General features: G+C 36.3%; 1 protein-coding gene across 5 annotated transcripts in view; it reads left to right on the top strand.

The window, feature by feature from the left end:
• Positions 1–21804, top strand: part of SLC12A6 (solute carrier family 12 member 6) — an 83205-nt gene that overhangs the window by 58313 nt on the left and 3088 nt on the right. For all 5 annotated transcript variants that reach the window (XM_016160810.2, XM_036218150.1, XM_016160809.2 and 2 more), the window contains 17 exons: positions 662–903; positions 3175–3389; positions 4146–4304; positions 4490–4588; positions 4868–4925; positions 6771–6945; positions 7250–7368; positions 8560–8658; positions 9917–10036; positions 10820–10924; positions 11336–11504; positions 12863–13058; positions 13644–13813; positions 19261–19392; positions 19960–20067; positions 20269–20453; positions 20839–20972. In XM_016160810.2, the coding sequence (XP_016016296.1) occupies positions 662–903; positions 3175–3389; positions 4146–4304; positions 4490–4588; positions 4868–4925; positions 6771–6945; positions 7250–7368; positions 8560–8658; positions 9917–10036; positions 10820–10924; positions 11336–11504; positions 12863–13058; positions 13644–13813; positions 19261–19392; positions 19960–20067; positions 20269–20453; positions 20839–20972 (2485 nt within the window). The remainder of the gene's footprint in view (positions 1–661; positions 904–3174; positions 3390–4145; positions 4305–4489; positions 4589–4867; positions 4926–6770; positions 6946–7249; positions 7369–8559; positions 8659–9916; positions 10037–10819; positions 10925–11335; positions 11505–12862; positions 13059–13643; positions 13814–19260; positions 19393–19959; positions 20068–20268; positions 20454–20838; positions 20973–21804) is intronic.

The raw sequence follows: 21804 nt of genomic DNA on the forward strand, positions 1-21804 counted from the left end.
TTTTGAGAGATCAGCTATAGGAATCAAGTGATTGATTGCAATCAGCTAACCTATTAAAGGCATACCTTGTTTTATTACGCTTCACCTTATCTTACCTCTATCACACTTTGCAAACATATGTTGGCCTCCTAGTGGGAATGTGAAGCAAAAAGGTGAGGGTGTCCTTTCCCTGCCTACTCCTTCCCTGTCACCCAATCACCTCCACTCTACCACCTCAACCAAGTAGTTAAGGTCTCCAAGGAAGACTTGTGCTAATTGGGAAAAAGTGAAATAAAGTTTGTCTTTTTTGATATATATATCTTAATGAACTAAAATGTTTTTCGTTTTTTAATTTATTTACTGGGATATATTTTTTACTATTTAGTGATAGCAGAAATAGGACTCAAGAAAATTGTTATTTTATATAACCCTTTGAATAAGTAATTAATTCATTCCTTTTTTTTTCAAAAATAAGGAAATATAGATATTCAAAGTACCATGTAGACTTAAAAAATCAATCCCATTTCCATAGGCATTCTAGATCCAAATAGGAGTTAGACTAAGTTTATAGCCATTTTCTTTCTCATCTTTGCTTTCCATTTTGAAAGCAAATGCAAACTATAACATCCTTTTTCTTGATTACTTTGAAATTACCTAATTTTCTACTTCTTTTGCTTAACAGATATATATTGTCCCCCGGGCTGCCATCTTTCGTAGTGATGATGCACTCAAGGAATCAGCAGCCATGCTAAATAACATGCGTGTCTATGGCACAGCTTTCCTGGTCCTCATGGTTTTGGTGGTATTCATCGGCGTACGCTATGTGAACAAGTTTGCCTCACTTTTTCTGGCCTGTGTCATTGTGTCCATCTTGGCCATCTATGCTGGAGCCATCAAATCGTCTTTTGCCCCTCCACACTTCCCGTATGTGTCTGTCTCTCTGACTGACCATTATTATTCAGTAGTCATTGACAGTGTCTATTGATGTGACCATTTCAAGTCAGAATTTCACAGTCTCTCTTGAGATTTCCCTTTTGGTTAAGCCCAGTTTACATCTAGGCAGGAAGCCTACCAGCAAATTATATCATGTTGGTCCTTTTCCTCACATCCCAAGTATAGAATTGGAAGCTGTAACCATCATTTGGATATAGGTATTAGGGTTTTTCAGGACTGTCCGATAATGATTGGGCATGTTCAAACTATTCATGAAGGGCTTTTCAAACAGCATAGTTTTTGTTAATAACCTTTATAAAGTATTAAAATGTTGGATTCTTTGTGTTAATGAAAAATCAAGAGAGTCAAAGGAAATCTAAACTCCTACCTAAATATTTGTGATCTATTAAATTTTTAATTGTTAGCACCACAGTGTACTTCCTAGTCCTATAGAATACAGGGAAATAAATGTCACCTTATTTGCATTTATATCTCTGTGTATAGATTATATTATATACCATAAGTAGTGCAGGTGCCTTAAAGTATATTTTTTGAAGTAATGTATTTGTATAGATGTGACTCATAGACTAACCTGTTTTTCATATGACTACTGGCATAAGGACTAGCCAGCAGAGTGTTGTTTGTAATTTTTGAAAAGTCATCTGAATCATCCAGGGATTGAACTCATCAGTCCTGTGTTGATTTAACCTGATTACAGAAAAGTAGATTTTTCAAGATGAAAAATTAGGCTTATAGAGATTAAATTAAACGATTTGTCCCAAAGTTAATTAATGGCAGAGCAAGAAAATGAACCCTGCTACTGCTAAACGATATCAGCAATAGATTCCATCATAAAGTTTCAGTCTGCTAATCTAGGGATTGCAGACTGGCTGAAGATCCATTTTAGAGTCATTCAAGTACTAATGGCTGCTTCTGGCCATATCTTAATTTGGGAAATTCCATTTTGTCTCTAGTTCTCCTTCGAAGCCTTTTTTTTTTTTTAAATGGATAAAAGGTCATGATGTGTGGTATTATTTTAACCCTTTTCCCATTGAGGAAAAAAAGGTGTGGCCCACTGCCAGCATTAGTTAATTTAACATGACACATAGGAATGCTGTGTTTTCTAGGATTTGACATTTTCAGCGATAAAACATCACTCTACTTTGTAAATGGAAATATCACTACTAAAAACAGAATGCTATCAATAGAATGATGTCATTTGTTTTCAAAGACTGTCGGTACACTAGAGCGATGTGAAAAATAATAATGAAAAACGAGCTACTTCATGGCAGATTTGGGGGTCAAAGTTAGGACTGTAATCTGCTAGTTATCTCAGAGTAAATGCTGGAGCCACAAGCGCCGCCAGCAGGTTTTCAGGGAAAACAGGAAATTGGTTAAAATATACCTGCAAAACAAAACAAAAACCTGGAGGAATGCATGAAACAAGACTGGGAAATGTTGAGAATTGTTGAAGCTGAGTAATGGTTCATTAAGTGTTTATGCTGTCATTTTGCAGATTTTAAAAGTTGCTTTGTTCTGAGATATTTTAACTGTGAGTGTATTATTCCTTTTTTCGTTTTTGTATCTCTGAGTTAAAGAAAAAATAAAATCAGCAGCAACTGTTTGTATTATCCTTAAATATCCTTACTCCCACTGTGTCTAGGCTTAAGTTCAAAAACAATTTTCTCTTAGGCCACAGATGGATGTGCTTTTTAATTTTAGCCAAGCTGTCTTCCTCCAAACAGTAGCCGGAAGGTTTGACTTTTAGCATAACATTTTCAAGGGGTTTGTTTTAACATAAGGCTTTCCTAGACCAAAAATAAAATTAGTGGAAATTTTTTTTGGAAAGAACAAAAGGACTCTAGGATTCTTTTAGACATAACAATTGGTTAATAACCTAGACATTTTGGAAGATAAGTCAGCACAGTGTCTTCAGACTGTTCTTCTACTTAAATTTGATCACTACTACCAGCACCTGTATGACCTCAGGCAGACTTCTTTATCTCCCCAAACTTCAGTTCCTTCATCTACAGAATCAAAATACTAATACATATTATGTGAGGTCACTGTAAGGATTAAATTGACAGGGCTAGTCAATAAATAGTAGTTTCTTCTTTCCCATCCATGACAGTAGGAGCTCTCAGAGATGAGATTTTTTTTTTTCTTTACTAACCTATTATTTACTAACCTATTTCTAACCTATTTTCTTTTTAAAAATTTTTTTCCTTTGCTTCATCTTTCTCCCTGTTTGTTTTTACTTAGTGTATGCATGCTGGGTAACCGGACTCTTTCATCAAGACACATTGACATTTGCTCTAAGACCAAGGAAATGAACAACATGACAGTACCATCAAAGTTATGGGGCTTCTTCTGTAACTCAAGTCAGTTTTTCAATGCCACCTGTGATGAATACTTTATTCATAATAACATCACTTCAATCCAGGGCATTCCTGGGTTGGCTAGTGGTGTCATTACAGGTAAGTTAGGAGAGTTCTGGACAAGTTTTTCCCTTTTCTCTGAGGAAAATGAGCCATTTCCCTTTTTAAGTTCAGCATACAGCTCTTAATTCAACATCTTTCTACTTTTTTATTAGTAAAGTTATCCTTTTTCAGGACTCCCTTGCAGTGTTGTCTGCTACAAATTACCTCCTTTTGAAAGAGCTAAGCAAATCACTTTTTAATGTAGGATAGGGTAATAAAATATTCTTTGTATTATTGTAAAATTGCTGATGTTCCTCTTGCAGATAAAATGGAACTATTTTAATGTCACCACATCCACATATGTGTTTTCCTAACTTAGCTAAATTTCTGAAACTCTTTTTACATGAATTCTATTTGAATTGTTGGATCCACAAATTTCTTTGCATGTTGGGAAGTTTACGCTGAGGTATTAGAAACAGCATTGATGACTAATAAAAAAAACAAAGAGGCTTTACAGGGCAGTTAGCTTTAGTCTGCTTAAGTTTTACTAATTTGCATCAGTAAATTTAACTGCATTTGTATGTACCAAAGCATTTTGTCAAATTACATTTGAACTAGGTAAGGAAGGGCATTCGTTTTTGGTTTATGTGTACTTTATCATTTATGCATGTCTATGTGCTCATGTAGAAACAAGCGTACTTTTAAAAGCTCTATAAATGAGGAGTCTGATTTAGAAGGTGGTTTAGGTAGAAAATTATATAAATATCTTTCCATACTGCTGATGCTTATATCCCCCCTATTTGCCCACTGCAGAGAATCTTTGGAGTAATTATCTACCGAAGGGAGAGATCATTGAAAAGCCTTCAGCCAAATCTTCTGATGTTTTAGGGAGTTTAAATCATGAATATGTCCTTGTTGACATCACCACTTCTTTCACTCTTCTTGTGGGGATCTTCTTTCCCTCTGTGACAGGTAAGCAGTAGGGCTATTTTCTGTTTTAGAAGCTATCAGACCCCAAGAATGAATTTTCTCAGGAGACAGCATTATATTTTTAAGATTCCTAGATTTGCCTCTAGTCTTTGATGTTCAAATGAATATCAGAATGTCCAGGAACTGAAGAGATTAACTTGTTTTTTTTTTTTTCTCCTTCTCTAAAGGTATCATGGCTGGATCAAACAGGTCTGGAGACCTGAAAGATGCTCAAAAGTCTATTCCCATTGGCACTATCCTTGCCATACTGACAACTTCCTTTGTCTGTATCCTTTTCATGGATCTGGCCTGGGTCTTAGTCATAGGAACATCAAGTAGAACTAGGGTGATCAGTATTTTTATCCTGGTAATAAAGATATCTGCTTTCTACCACCTTCTCACCAGATAATCTACCCACGTCATCTTTAAAATTCAGGAAAAGATTTATAGGCTCAGTGAATTTAACAACTCATTTCACTGATAGAAGAAATAATCCTGAGTGTCTACTTTATTTATATCTCATCTTAAAGGGTGAACATCAGTTTCCTTGACTCTCAATATGGTAGACTTAAGCAATGTTGTACTTTTTGGCGCATGTATTGAAGGTGTTGTTCTCAGAGACAAGTGAGTAGCTGATTTCTTTGTAACAATTATGTGTCTGTTTTCCATTATGTTTGATTATCCTATATAACCCCAAGACAGTTATAAACTCAAAACCCGACCTGAGGTATCCATCATGACTAACAATGAGAAAATATACATACAATATATAGTTCTCAAAAAGGTTAGTGAATAATAAGGGCCAGTATGTTATAAATATGTGAGATGCAGTGAATATAGCTATTCAATACAGTAGTGAATTTGTCTGAATAATGACTTACCTGTACATTAAGCTGGAAAACTAAGACCAAAAGTAAAGGAAGGAAGTAAAAATAAAACTTTCAAGTGTCTCTAACATCTCCTTTATGAGACATACGTATGTATCAGTTCGGCATTCTAAATAAAAGCTTAAAGCTTACTTTCTTCATCTCCTTCATGAAAGCTGCAGAGTGTTTTCCTTTTCTTTCACCTATGAGTATAAAATACATTTTTGCAAGAAATTTTAAGAAAAAGTTTTCCCCTAAACCCACTGTATCTCTTCCCATTTTCCCATCTTGGGGACTTAATGGCCTTACCATTCACTCTTTTTTCAAAACAGAAACCTACGTGTCATCCATCCTACACTTTTTTCATCAATTCCCTCATTCATTTGGTTTCTAACCCCTGTAAATTCTACCCTTCACATTAGTAGATCTCATTTTTTCCACTATTCTGTATCCCCATCATTTTGTACAGGACCTCAGGATCTTTTGCTTAGATTATTGTAATAATCGTCCTTTTGGTTTAACCACCTTCTAATCCTTCTTCCATGCTGCTACCAGAACAATTCTTCTAACACACAAACCTTCCTGCTTCAGAGCCGACCAAAGCCTTTAAAAACCCAGTACTTTTATCTGGCCTTGTCTGCCTCTTTCTAATCTCGTCTCCAGCCATTCCCTCATAAACTCTCTATGCTCCAGCCATAACTTAAAGTTAAATGTGCCTGTTTCAGATCTCCAGCCATTCACACATTTGTCTGTATGGTTTTCCTTACTTAGAATCAATTATTCCCACCTATCAGACTTACATTCATCTTCTAAGACTAGGCTAAGTATCTTCTGTCCTATGAAGCTTTCCCAGACTCACTCACACAGATGACCAGCCCTCCCTCTGTTAACCACTACATTAAGCACACTATACTATTGCTCTTACCATACCATATTGCAGCTACTTGTTTTCATATCACTCTCTGCTACTGGATTGAGTTCTTTGAGGACAGGAACCCTAATACAGGCTTACTTCATTTTATGATGCTTCACTTAATTGCTCTTGCAGATACTGAGTTTTTCTTTTTTACAACATAAAGGTTTATGGTAACCTTGCATCAACCAAGTCTATCAGCACCATTTTTCCAACAGCATTTGCTCACATCATGTGTCTGTCACATTTTAGTAATTCTCGCAATATGTCAAACTTTTTCATTATATTTGTTATGGTAATCTGTGATCAGTAATCTTTGATGTTGCTATTGTATTTGTTTGGAGGTGCCATAAACTACACACATATAAGACTGTCAACTTAATAAATGTGTGTGTTCTGACTACTCCATTGACTGGCAATTCCCCTATCTCTCTTCCTCTCCTTGGGCCACCTATTCCCTGAGACACAACAATGTTGTAATTAAGCCAAATAATAACTTTCCAGTAGCCTCTAATTGTTCAAGTGAAAGAAGAGTCACACATCTCTTACTTTAAATCAGAAACTAGAAATGATTAAGCTTAGTGAGGAAGGCATGTTGAAAGCCGAGATGAGCCAAAAGTTAGGCCTCTTGCACCAAACAGTCTGAAGTTATTTCCAGATTAAATTTTTCCAATCTTATTTCTCTCCCAGGTTTGGGGATGCTGTGAAAGGTAATCTGGTGGTAGGTACCTTATCTTGGCCATCCCCGTGGGTGATTGTTATTGGCTCCTTCTTCTCAACCTGTGGGGCTGGACTTCAGAGTCTCACAGGTGCGCCAAGGTTGCTACAGGCTATAGCCAAGGATAACATCATACCCTTTCTGAGGGTGAGTGACCCTGTCCTATGCCCTCTTCCTTTTTTCTCAGGTCTTATGAGAAACAGTGTTGTTGTTGTTGTCGTAGGCTTATGAACTACTAGATCATATAATATGAAAAACATGTTGGTTTTTATTATCAGACTATCTAAATCCCTGGTATGAGTTAATATGTGAGTTGGGTAAAGGTGTTTAAAAGATAGCATAGGTGCAACACTATTACCTTTCAGATGTCTGAAACTATAGCTTCAAGATTCAGTAAGCACTGACTCAAACACTTCCCACACTCCTATGTCTATTTCCCTTCTTTGTACAGGTTTTTGGTCACAGCAAAGCCAATGGGGAACCTACCTGGGCTTTACTTCTGACTGCTGCCATTGCAGAGCTGGGAATCCTTATCGCCTCACTGGATCTTGTGGCCCCAATTCTTTCCATGTAAGAGCCAGTTATTGTCTTCGCTCATCCTTGTTTATGTGATATGTAATACATGTGAGTTTCCATCAGGCCTATAACAATGGTGATAACTACAAAGTGAGCCAAGTAGAGATGTAACTTCACATATATAATAAATATTCCTGAGAAGTTTTATGTAAGGCTATAGTAGTAGTTTCTTCCTACCTATATAACTTCAGATGTTCTTTGCCTTCATTTCTGATTATTACTAATTGGTTGTAGCTTTTACTACTACTGTTAGGTTTTATTCATTCAGCTATGCCTTACTGATAACATACTACCTCGCTGGCACTGGGCAGTATGCTGGAAATACAAAGATGAATAAGACACAGTGTTAAGGAACTGATGGTAGCTGAAGAAAGCAATGATCCCTATATAGTGTGATGAATACTGTGGTAAAAGTGCACACTGAGTACTATGAGTGCTCTTAAGTGAGGCATCTAAATAGAATGAGACTCGAGAAAGGTGTTCTGGAAGAAGTGTCACTTGTATCTTTAAGAAAGACTGGTTATTTGCTAAGCAGCAGAGGGGTGAAAGAGATTCCAGGCAGATGATGTGTGTGAAGGAATTGAGGATCAAATGATGGAGCACATCCAGAGAGCCAAAAGCAATTTGGCTTTGACAGAGTGGAGGGTACGTGTTAAGGAGTAGCAGACCAGAGAAGTAGGTAGAGCCAGATCACAAAGAACCTGGAACATTTACCTAGAAGTAGGGGGTAATTCTTTGAGAGCAAAATGATTATATTTATGTTTTAGAATGATCAATTTGATATAAATGATAGATTAGAAGAAAGCTAAAAGTGATCTAGGAATGACAACTGGATGTTTACTTAACTAATCTAGCAAAGGAGCAGTGAGAGCCTGAACTGAAGTGATAGTGGTTGAGATTTTTAAATATATAGGATCCATAGGATTTAATAAGTGAATTTGGAACAAAGATGAGCAGCGAAGACCACCTAGGTAAGGAGTGGTTGTGTCAGTGCTCAGAGAGAACATAGGAAGTGAGCAGGTGTGTGGGAGTTTATGTTTCTCTACATCCTAGTCTTAATCAAAGGCTATTAGGCTAAAACAAAGGCTTTAGTAGAGCATACATTCCCAGTTATTTAAAATAGCCCTTGAAGAATCATTTTACAATAATAATCATTCCTCTTATTATTTGTTTTTATTCTACTAGGTTTTTTCTCATGTGTTACCTCTTTGTGAACTTGGCATGTGCCTTGCAAACATTACTTCGAACACCCAACTGGAGACCCCGGTTCCGCTACTACCACTGGTGAGTCTGCTTTTTCCTTCCCACGTCCCCTCCAATTTGGAGAGAGTCCACCATTGAACTTAGAAAACTAGGAGATTCTGGGTTCTTGATACAATTTTTTTCTTGGCTAGTTCTTTGAATTTTCACTACTCACCTAAATTCCCAGTGTATCACCATGTTTTTTCATATATTGCTTTACAATAACTGATAACACTCACTTGAGAATAAAGATCAAAATTGAAATAAATATTTCCATCCTGCTACATTTTTCAGGTTATAACCACCTTCCTTTTCATATCTCTTTCAATTTCCCTCGTAGCTAAGCACTGGAGTTTTATCACTTTCTGTCTTGGGACCCATATTCTCATAGTTTCATTCTCAAACTCTCTTCCTTATAATTTCATTTAGGAGTTAAGAGTGAGCTTTGGAGTCAGATCACCTAAGGTCAAATATCAACTCTACTATTTCCTAGCTGTGTAACTTTTGACAAAACACATAACCATGAAAATTTCATTTTACTTATTTGTAAAATGTAACTAATAATATTACCTATCATAGAGTTGGTTTGAGATACTCTAAAGTGCTTAGCACAATGCCTGGTATGTGGTAAAGCTCTCGACAAAATGCTGCTGCAGCTGCTGCTATCATGTTCAAGTCTCCTCAGTCTAAAGGAGCCATCATGTTTTTTAGCTACCACCCATCTTTTTCCATTTTTTTCTATCATAGCTAAAAAGTTCTTTAATATGTTCTATATGTACCTATTGCTACATTTCTCTCTGCTGACTTTCTCCTTGACCCTTCTCTGCTTCACTTACTGGTGGCGGGCATGGATGTGACCTTTATCAGGCAAAAATTTAGATCTTCAACTGATCTTCATACTTCCAATCCTCTTTGTAGCTTTAACTTTAGTGAAAAGTTCATTATGAACTTTTTTGTGTTACTATTTTTCTTTTATTATTTTTCTATCTTTCTCTTTACTTTGTATTTTCATTAGATCCTAATCTCCAGATTAACAACTCTTCTATTTATTCTTTGAAATGAATCATAGAGCTATGAAGTTCTTTACACAGTAAAGCTTCAGTAAATGTAGTTATCTAATTCATTTTTATTGCATTTTATAAAAAATCTGTCTGCGGTGAATTAGTTTTTGTTTTCTGGGGTTTTTTTAAGAAAAATAATTCCTCACCACAATTTAAGAAGCATCTCTAGCACAGACTTCTTTTTTAGCTACTTGGAAAAACACTCATTTGTGTGTGTGTGTGTGTTTTTAATTTTCTAGGGCCCTCTCTTTCATGGGAATGAGTATCTGTCTGGCTCTTATGTTCATTTCTTCCTGGTATTATGCCATCGTAGCTATGGTAATAGCTGGTATGATCTACAAGTACATTGAGTACCAAGGGTGAGTCTGTGGATTTGACCTTGATCATTGCTAAAAGTATCAAAATTGCCTACTTTGGTTAGAGCCCAAAGAAAATTGCATTAAGGATCCAGATAACTTCATATCTAAATTTTAGTCCCCTGATAATTCCTGTAACCATCTTACAGACACAGGCTTTTAATCACAAGGGGAACCTATTGAAAAAGCACGAATGGATCAATGATAAAATAACTAAAAGGACATATCCAAATAATATCCAAATAATAATGATGATGAGTTTTAAAAAAAGTATAACACAAAAATATTTTTGCTTATCTTTTGAGTAAAAGGATTGTCTCTGGGATGAAAAACAAGTTAGTTCTGAATAACATTGTAGCAACTAAGACTTGACTAACAACTTCCAAAAATTAGCAATAAATAACACTGAGTTAGAAGATTACGTTGTGTTTTACTTTCTCCCATTATTTTCAAAATAAACTTTGAGTCTGTATTAATTTTCTAATTCAAACTGCCATTTTACATTATTGCTTTTGAATAGTTACATGAAAGAACAAGTAAATGATTCTTCCCGCCTTTATTCTGAACTGATGTGCAGTACAGTCTGTTGATGGAATAGTAGTGTTGATCTGGTTACAGTGAGTTTATAATATTAGTAAAGAGAATTATATAAATCATTAATAATATGAATTTTAATCTTCTATGTGCATAAATTACTACTAAACCCAGAAAATATAAACTTTTTTTTTGAAATTGTACATGCTATGGTTTAAATCTGTCCCTGTTCTTTTCTCCTTTTTCTCCCAGAGCTGAGAAAGAATGGGGTGACGGTATCCGTGGGCTGTCCCTCAGTGCAGCCCGATTTGCTTTGCTCCGGCTGGAGGAAGGACCTCCACACACTAAAAACTGGAGGTAAAGAAATCAAGAGAGCTTTAGTGGTGTTTGGCACATAGTTAATACACAGAAATGTGTGTGTGCTTTATTAATTAAAGGATAAGGAAGTCATGTGGCTCAAGGAATTAGTGTAATGGACCTATTTTGAACTGTTCCAAATCCTTGATTTCTTTATTCTTTTTTCTTCATGTGATTTATGATTTAGATTTGTACCACTTTTATTCTTCCTTGAAGATCAATTTGAGATAATACTGGAAGGATTCAAAATAATTCTATACTCTAATTCTGTCATTTCTCCTAATCTCTTCTTTCTGTTAAATTACATGTTTTATATAGATCTCCTGAATTAAAGGATAGAATTGTCATTCAGCTCCCCTAACCCAAAGTATTTTCCTCACCTTACCCACACTCCCCACCAATTCTTTACAGGCCTCAGTTGCTTGTATTGCTGAAACTAGATGAAGACTTACACGTCAAGCATCCTCGCCTCCTCACTTTTGCTTCCCAGCTTAAAGCAGGAAAGGGTCTCACTATTGTGGGCTCAGTCATTGTGGGGAATTTCCTGGAAAACTATGGTGAAGCTTTAGCTGCTGAGCAGGTAAGAGTCAAGGCTTATTGACTTAGTGTAATTTAGCTTATGGTTTGTGTTGTTAAATAGTAAGACCTCAGATATCTAACTTAATCCCTTTCCTGAGTGATCTAAGAGATTTCCCTCTGAATGCTGACTTTTGAACAATCATAGTCTCCTAAATAATGAGACAGAAGATAGTAATGTGTGCTTCCTTCCTGTTTAAAGCATTACCAAACTGTAAGATTATCAGGGCCAGGCAGCATTTCCAAATAGACTGCAAACATTGACTCAGCCCCAAGAGAAGTCATGAAATAAATCTATTCTTTGAAATATGGAGATGGGTCTTCTCAATCTTGTGGCAAGGAGCAATGAAACTAACAACTTTTCTTTTTTTACTAATCTATGTCATATCATGACCAAGATTTCTTTGCTACTTCTGATTTGCTTACTCAGTATTAAAGTTCTCTCTTGAAGGAGAAAGTAGTTTTCACTCTAATACTTAGTATACATGATAGAACTGACCCTTTGGAGGAATTTCCAATTACATTGCAAAATTTTTACTGGATTTCATTTTGGAATGCTTTGAAACCCTAAAAACAAGATGCTGGAAAGAAAATTAGTTCCGAATGATGGTAAAAAGAAATAAAAGGCACAGGATTGGAAATCAAGACATCCTGCATAATATCCTAACTACACTGCTAACCTAATCTATGCCTTTGGGAAAATCATATCCATTTTCCATATTACCTTTGCCTTCCACTAAGAGTAGAGTAAGAGTAAATGAAATAATATGTCCAAGTTGGTTTGAATAAATAAAATAGTAAAGCAAATACAAGTGTCCTCAATAATTACTATTAAAATGTCAAAAAAGGATATGGTGGTGACATTAAAGAATTAAAAATATATACATTTTTAAAAATAAACACAAAATAAAACGTTTTTTAAAAAAAAGATATGGAAACAAAAACGAAAAATAATATATGCCTGAAAAAATTCAAAAGTGAAACTGAATTATCACATTGAATTTCTAGCAATATGAGTCACTGAGGAAGGAGGGAGATCATGGTCACACCCACCCTGGTCAGTTAAGAGAGAATATTGAATATTTAATTTGCGATTTTTTTGGTACATTACAAAGAAAAAAGAAAAAGGCAGAGGAACCACGTGTAGACAACCACCTATATATGTAGTAAGCACTTAGAAAGTGAAAAAGACAAAGGATCATGAAATTTCATTAGGATAACTTTAACTTTTTGGTCTTTTCTATAGGAGATACCATCTTATGCACTTTAGAAAGAGGAAGGGAATATAATATGGATACGGAGTAGCAGGTTAAAAGGTTCAGGATGAAGCAATTCAGTGTTGAAGTTCTGTCTCTCTTTCAGACTATAAAGCACCTAATGGAGGCAGAGAAGGTGAAAGGGTTCTGCCAGCTAGTGGTGGCTGCCAAGCTGAAAGAAGGTATCTCCCACCTCATCCAGTCATGTGGCCTTGGGGGAATGAAGCACAACACAGTGGTAATGGGTTGGCCTAATGGCTGGCGCCAGAGTGAAGATGCTCGAGCTTGGAAGACTTTCATTGGTACGAAACACATCTCATAATATCCCAAGGATCTAAATAGGGAATATAGTTAAATTCCTGTTACTGTAACCCCACCCCTTAGCCTCCTAGGTAGAGACTATGCCATTGCTGAAGCATGTTCTCAAAAGGGCACCTAAATAACTACTAGTAGTAATAACCTTATTCTATTCACACCCTCTCACTTTATATTATGTTCATGAATTGTTTATTTCTATCAAGCTTTATGTTAGGAATTACCTCTGAAATTGCCATGTTTTCATTTGTGGTCTTCTACATTGACTTCTCACATGAATTGGAAGGATTGTCCTTCAGCCTCAAAAATCTCTCAAATTTATATGTCCTCCCTCTTAGAAGGTAGTGACCAGAATATATCTAGTAAAGGAAATCCTGGTATTCAACTGAATTCTGTTAACTGTTCAGATTTTTCTGTGATTTTTTTTTTTTTACTTAATGAGGTGTATAATAGGACATCTTGCTCAAAGAAATCTAAAAGAACATTTTCCTTGTTTTCCTGACATGAGGGGAAGCAAGGCAATCCAAAGGATTCTTCTCTGTGTATCCCAGTTCTCTCTTTTTTATCCCTAGGAACAGTTCGAGTGACAACTGCTGCCCATCTGGCCCTGCTGGTGGCTAAAAACATCTCCTTCTTTCCCAGTAATGTGGAACAGTTTTCTGAGGGCAACATTGATGTGTGGTGGATTGTGCATGATGGAGGGATGCTCATGTTGTTACCATTTCTACTTAAACAGCACAAGGTATTTTAGACATTTTTAAAAAGTCTTCCTTAACTTCTGTCCTGTTTGTTAGATAATTTTTTCCTCTTTGATTATATAGTATTGGGTCTTAGAATCAGAAGAGTTAGGGATTATTCTTGGCTCTCCCATGATCCCAGTTTCAACCTTATGAGAAATAGTTTTCTTTGTAGTTGATGTCTTCCCTATTTCCAAATAAAATTTCACAACTCAATAAAGTTCCATATGAACCTTTGGAAAAACATTAACAAGTAAACACATCCTTTAAAAAAAAAAAAAGACCAAAGTCTCTCAAATTTTGGAAACCTAAGAGTGTGCATGTGTATGTATGAGACAAACTGAATTTTTTTTTAATTGTTTATTGGAATAACACTGGTTAATATAATTATATAATTTTCGGTTGTATATTATAATTTGACACCTATATATTCTATTGTTTTTATGACCCAAAGTCCACTTTACTTCACCTACCAGATATTTGATCCCCTTTACCCACTTCACCCTCCCCCTAAACCCTATATTTGACCCCCTTTACCCCGTCTATCTCCCACCTCCTCCCTCATCCCCTACCCTCTGGTAACCACTAGTCGTTAGTCCATGTCTATGAGTCTCTATTTGTTGGTCCTGTTTTTTGTTGCTTTTAGGTTTATATCCCACATATAAGTGATATGTGATTTTCAACTTTTTATATCTGGCTTATTTCGCTTAGCATGATTATCTCGAGGTCCATCAAGTTTGTCACAGATGGCAGTATTTCATCTCTTCTTGTGGCTGAGTGATATTCCATTGTATATATGTACCACAGCTTCTTTAGCCAATCATCTATCATAGAACACTTTGGTTGCTTCCATGTCCTAGTAGCCACTATGAATAATGCCGCTATGAACGTTGGTGTGCAAATATCTTTTTGGATGAGTTTTCAGGTTTTGGGGGTAAATACCCAGTAGAAGGATTGCTGGATGATATAGTAGATCAATTCTTAGAGTTTTTTGAGAAACCTCCATACTGTTTTCCATAATGGCTGTACCAATTTGCAGTCCCACCAGCAGAGGGTGCCTTTTTCTCCTCATCCTCTCCAGCATTTGTTATTACTTATCCTGTTGATTATAGCTATTCTAACAGGTGTGAGATGGTAACTCATTGTGGTTTTGATTTGCATTTCCCTAATAGCTAGCGATGTTGAGCATCTTTTCATATATTTGTTGGTCATTTGTATATCCTCTAAGGAGAAGTGACTGTTCAGGTCCTCTGCCCATTTTTTGATTGGATCGTTTGCTTTTTTGTTGTTATTGCGTTGTATGAGTTCTTTGCATATTTTGGATGTTAGGCCCTCATCGGATGCATTGCTTGCAAATATATTTTCCCATTCAGATGGTTGCCTTTTTACCTTTTTGACAATTTCTTTTGCTGAGAGAAGCTTTTTAGTTTGATGTAGTCCCATGCATTTATGTTTGCTTTTACTTTCCATGCTTTTGAGGTCAAATTCATAAAATCCTCTTTAAGTCCAAGGTCCCATATTTTCTTTTATGCATTTTTTTGTTTCAGATCTTATATTCAGGTCCTTAATCCATTTTGAGGAAATATTGGTATATAGTGATAGACAACAGTCTAGTTTCATTCTTTCACAGGTGGCTTTCCAGCTTTCCCAGCATCATTTATTGAAGAGCCTTTCTTTTCTTTACTGTGTGTTTTTGGCTTTTTTATCGAAAATTAATTGCCCCTGGGTTGGCTCCATAGTGTAGTGGTTAGCATGTCTGTTTTACATGTAGAAGGACCTGGGTTTACACCCCAGGTGGAGCTACGGACCACACACCCGGTGCGCTAGGCCCCTCGAGTGTGCCGGGGGTGCCAGGCCAGAGGTGCCAGGCCCCGGGTCCACGAGCGAGCGTGTGGGAGGAAACGCCCCTCCTTCAGAGACCCAGTCCTTGAGGGGAAAGGGCAACATCCATACATCAGGGGTGGAAGTCAGGGGGAGGGCCGGGGGGAGCGGTGGGAATTAAAGAGAGGAGGAGGGGGAAAGAAAATTAATTGTCCATATAAAGGTGAGTTTACTTCTGAACTCTTAATTCTGTTCCATTAGTCCGTGTGTCTGTTTTGCTGCCAATGCCATACCATTTTGATTAATGTCGCTTTGTAGTATAACTTGAAGTCGGGCAAAGTGATGCCTCTAGCCTCATTCTTTTTTCTCAGGATGGCTTTGGCAATTTGGGGTCTTTCGTGTTTTATTTTCTTCAATTTCTTTTAATAGGGTCTTGAAGTTGTCATTATATAGGTCCTTTACATGTTTCGTTAAATTTATTGCTAGATATTTTATTCTTTTTGTTGCAGTTGCAAAAAGAATTATTTTTTCTACTTCTTTTTCTGACTCTTCATTATTAGAGTATAGGAATGCTATGGATTTTTGGACGTTGATTTTGTATCCAGAAACTTTATTGTATTTGCTTTTTCTTTCTAGTAGTGTTTTTGTGGAGTCTTTAGGGTTTTCTATATAGAGAATCATGTCATCTGCAAATAGTGACAGTTTGACTTCTTCGTTTCCTATTTAGATGCCTTTTATGTCTTTGTCTTGTCTGATTGCACTTGCTAGGACCTCCAGTGTTATATTGAATATCAGTGGTGATAGTGGACAGCCTTGCCTTGTTCCTGATCTTAGAGGGAAGGTTTCTAGTTTTTCACTATTAAGTATAATGTTAGCTGAGGGTTGGTCATAGATGGCTTTTATAATGTTAAGGTACTTTCCTTGTATATGTATTTTGTTAAGCTTTTTTTTTTTCATCATAAATGGATGCTGTATCTTGTCGAAGGTTTTTTCCGCATCTATCGATATGATCATAAGATTCTTATATTTTCATTTATGTGGTGTATCACATTAGCTTTTCATATGTTCAACCATCCCTGTGCCCCTGAGATGAAGCCCACTTGATCGTGGTGTATAATCTTTTCAATACGTTGCTGTATTTGGTTCACTGTATCTTATTTAGGATTTTTGCATTTGTGTTCAGGAGAGAGATTGGTCTGTAGTTTTTTGTGTGTGTGTTATCTTTACCATGTTTTGGTATCAGAGTAATATTGGCCTCATAAAAGGAGTTAGGAAGTATTGCCTTCTCGTCAGTTTTTTGGAAGAGTTTGAGGAGAATAGGTATTAAATCTTCGAATGTTTGATAGAATTCACTGGTGAAGCCATCTGATCCTAGACTTTTACTTTTCGGTAGGTTTTTGATGATTGTTTCAATTTCCATCCGCTGATTGGTCCATTTAGATTTTCCAGTTCTTTTTGATTCAGTCTAGGAAGATTGTATTTTTCAAAGTACTGGTCCATTTTTTCTAGGTTATTAAATTTGTTATTATATACTTTTTCATAGTATTCTTGCATGAACCTTTGTATTTCTGCGATGTCAGTCTTAATTTCCCCTCTTTCATTCCAGATTGTGTTTATTTGTGTCCTTTCTCTTTTTCTGTAGTGAGTCTAGACAGGGGTTTGTCAATTTTATTAACCTTTTCAAAAAGCCAGCTCTTCGTTGCATTTTTTTTCCTATTGTTTTTTCTATTTCATTTATTTCTGCTCTAATTTTGATTATTTCTTTCTGTCTGCTGACTTTAGGCTTCATTTGTTCTTCCTTTTCTAGATAGATTTTTAAGATTAAGCATTAGGTTGTTTGTTTAGGCTCATTCTTGTTTTTGGAGATAGGCCTGTTATGATGTAAACCCTTATGACTGCTTTTGCCATGTCCCAAAAGTTTTGATATGTTGTACTATCATTATCATTCGTTCTGTTTATCTCTTGATCTCTATTTGTTCCCTGACCCAGTTATTCTTTAGTAGCATGTTGTTTAATCTCCATGTATATATGGTTCTTCCTGATTTCTTTTTGCTGTCGATCTGTAGTTTCAAAACATTATGATCAGAGAATATGGTTGGTATGATTTCAACCCTCTTATATTTGTTGAGGTTCTCTCTGTGTCCCAGTATGTGGTCAACTCTTGAAAATGTTCCTTGTGTACTAGGGGATGTATAGCAGCTGTTTTGGGATGGGAGGCTCCGTATATATCAATTATGTCCAGTTGGTCCAATGTGTCATTTAAGGATGTTATTTCCTTATTTTCTGTTTGGATGATCTGTCCATATCCAGCAGTGGGGTTTTTAGATCCCCTGCTACAATAGTGTTTTCTTTTCTCCCTTTAGTTCTGATAGTAATTGCTTTATATATTTCAGGGCTCCCTGATTGGGAGCATCGATATTAATAAATGTTATGTCCTCTTGGTGCATGATTGCCTTCATCATTATGAAGTGTCCCTCAGTATCTTTCTATACCTTTTTTATTTGGGAGTCTGTTTTGTCCGATATTAGTACCACTACTCCAGCTTTTCTCTGAATGCCATTTGCTTGAAATATCATTTTCCACTCTGAATCTACATTTGTGTTTGGAGCTGAGATGTGTCTCCTGGAGGCAGAATATGGTTGGGTTTTGTTTTTTGAACCATTCTGCAATTCTGCCTTTTTATTGGTGAGTTCAGTCCATTTACATTTAGGGTGATTATTGAAATATGAGGTCGTCTTCTAGCCATTTTATCTTTTGCTTTCTGGTAGCTCGGTGTTTCCATTGCTTCTTTTTCTTTGTGCTTCTGTTTTCTTTATTTTGGTTGGGTTTTGTGATTTTTCTCTCTGGTTCTTCTTGTTTTATGTTATATACTTCAGTTCTGATTCTTTGTTGTTGTGGTTACCATTAAGAATATGTAAAGGATAGTTATATACAGTTGTCCCTTTTCTTCTGTGCATGCCTTATCTCCATTCCCCTTTGCAAATTTGGATCTTTGAAATCTACCCCCCACACCCTTTTCAGTCATTGTTATCTCAATTTGTCCCTATGTATGCTGAACATTCATTACTATCTTGCTATAGCAATTCTCTTATTATTATTTAAGCTTATAATGCCCTGTTCTTAGTAAGGGTTGCACTCCTCTGCTTCTCCTTGCCTGATAGTCACTTTACTCTTAATTATGTGTTCTGTTTTGTTTTGGTCATTTTGTTTTAGGGGAGCTGACCCCTTTCAGTATTTCCTGTAGTTCAAGTCTCATAGTGGAGAATTCTCTCAATTTTTGTATGTCTAGAAATGTCTTAATTTCTCGTTTACATCTAATGGAGAGCTTAGCTGGACTCATTATTCTAGGCTGGTATAAACTGAAATTTCAAATAGTAAGTATTATAGTCTGTATGCATGGTTATCAGTATGCTATCTAACTTAAACACCCTCCTAATGTATCACATACCATCTTTTCCTTCTTGCCGGTTTTTGTTATGAATCAGTCTTTTTTTCCTGTACAATACCGTAGCAAGTAGAAAGCTAGGAATGAATATACCATGGTTGCTCTAGGCAAAAATGCCTTGTTTTAGGAAGTAATTCTTTTACCTTCTTGCATCTGATTGTCCATGCATGTGTCATATTCTCTTAGGTGTGGCGAAAATGCAGCATACGGATCTTCACAGTAGCCCAACTAGAAGACAACAGTATTCAGATGAAGAAGGACCTGGCTACCTTCCTGTATCACCTGCGCATTGAAGCAGAGGTGGAAGTGGTAGAGATGGTGAGAAAGATCAATTTCAGAACAAAGAGACCACCCTTCCCCCATCTTGTCTTCCTAGGACTTTTTCTGATTTGGGAAATTCATCACCTGCAAATATGGATTAATCCTTTAGTTCTAACCATACCTAATATATTGATATAGATAACTGGAGTGTGTATGTGAAGTATATTTGGTGGTTTTTTTAATTTTTGCTTTCTTCTTTGTTACACAGGCCTGTATTTCTGCCAGATTTTTGTCTGCTTAATATGTTTCATTCATACATTCATGCTAAAGTCATTCATAACTTTTTTTCATAACTTGGCAGTATTTAAAAGAAAAATTGGGGTTATGTTTTGTTTTAAGGAAACATATATGTAATAGTTAGATATGGAAAAGACTTGCAGAGCTGAATTTGATGTACAATCCACAATATTGTGTTTATGTAGCTCAATGACTGAACAAAATAGGAGTGAAACTTAGGTTGAAATTGTGATACTTTCTCTGGTTTTAGTGAGTAGAAACAAGTATATATGGTTCATCCTTCTTTCTCCTTTGTATTTATTGCCTACTCTGTGATATGTGCGGCAGCATGACAGTGACATATCAGCTTATACTTATGAACGCACGCTGATGATGGAACAAAGGTCTCAGATGCTTCGGCACATGCGGCTGTCCAAAACAGAGCGGGACAGAGAGGTGAGACCTTGCTGCATTGATCTAATACTGGTCCTATAAAATCTGTCACTAAAAGAGATGATATTGTATTATTCTCCTAAGATGATCCTTCTAGCTTTATTAGTTCTTACACTATAATTACATTATTGTTTCAAAAATAACTGAAAGATGAAGCACAAGAGAAAATTAGGTAGAGTCACAGCTGTCTTGGGCCTTCCTCAGGCACAGTTGGTGAAAGATCGAAACTCAATGCTACGATTGACCAGCATTGGCTCTGATGAGGATGAAGAGACAGAAACCTATCAGGAGAAAGTGCACATGACTTGGACAAAAGACAAGTACATGGCATCTCGGGGGCAAAAGGCTAAGTCAATGGAAGGATTCCAGGACCTGCTTAATATGCGTCCGTAAGTTTTCCAACTCACAATTACATCACATAACATAGTCAGTGCCACAGGGGTGACTTTGTCTGGATACACGGGATGGAATCTGTTCTTCATTTCACCTCAACTCCAAGCATCTCTGTATTGTTTGCATATGCATATCAGCTATAAGTTAACATTGTATACAAGCTAACCATCCTTCTTCTCTATACTGTGCTCCTGGTGTAAAACAAGCAAACATATAATGAGAAAAGACAAGATGTTAATATTATAAGGAAATCATTTTGTTCATATATTATTCATACTCAGAGCAAAAAAGCTCTGTATCTCAAGTTTTTTTAAGGTTGACAATATGCCTAGTTTTCTCTTGCCTTACCACCTTCTTCCTTCTCTTCCCATTTCTTCCTAGGGACCAGTCCAATGTGAGGCGGATGCATACAGCAGTGAAGCTCAATGAGGTCATAGTTAACAAGTCCCATGAAGCAAAGCTGGTTTTGTTGAATATGCCAGGGCCACCCCGAAACCCTGAGGGTGATGAAAACTGTATCCTTTCCAAGAGTGGAGCTACTAGTAGGGAAAATCTTAGCTTATTTCTTAGATGAGACCACTACATAACTATAAAAGATGTCTGTGCTCATATTTTCCTCTTGATAAGAGAAGACTTTTAAAGGTCTTAGGTAAGGATTCTTACAAAACCATGAGATTAATTTCCTTTAGGGGAGTTGGAGGTGTCATATATGTTCTCTGAACCTCAAAGAGACTTTTTAGGTATATTTGCAATATGACTTCTAATATTCAGTGTTTTAGAACCCTTTCTGACAATCCCTAGAGATGGAATACCTACATCTTTTCTCCTTTTCAGGCTCTACCCACTTGCAAAAGCCTCTTTCTTTTGGATGGAGTTAGAGGAGAAGCAGTTAAAGTGTAAAGTCCTCTGAGAGGGGAAAAAAAGAGATGTTCTTTCTCATACTCTGATCCCAGGATTGTTTTTATGACACCCTTTCAGCACTGCAATGGCATAGACTGTCCCATTCCCACCAGTACCACCATTAAGGAAAAAGAGGTTAAAAGAAAAAAGAAAAAAAGAGCTGGCAGAAAAATCTGACTTGAGCAGCTTCACTTAGAAATTACTTGGGTTCTAAGAATCTTACAGGCTGCCCTACTGTGGCTATTTCTTTTTTTAGCTTGTTTTGCTACATATTTACTTGTGAGTTTTCCAATTTTAAAGAAAAAAATTTAAAAATATAAATGGAAAAGAGTCTTATATGTGCAAAGAGACTATATTCCTGGGTTACTTCACAGGGTTATATTGAATCCAAAGTTCAGTCTTCCAATTCAGAATTATATTTAAAACGAGCATGTTGATTTTATAGCT

The sequence above is a fragment of the Rousettus aegyptiacus genome, unplaced genomic scaffold (assembly GCF_014176215.1).
Source record: "Rousettus aegyptiacus isolate mRouAeg1 unplaced genomic scaffold, mRouAeg1.p scaffold_m13_p_3, whole genome shotgun sequence".
Lineage (NCBI taxonomy): Eukaryota > Metazoa > Chordata > Mammalia > Chiroptera > Pteropodidae > Rousettus > Rousettus aegyptiacus.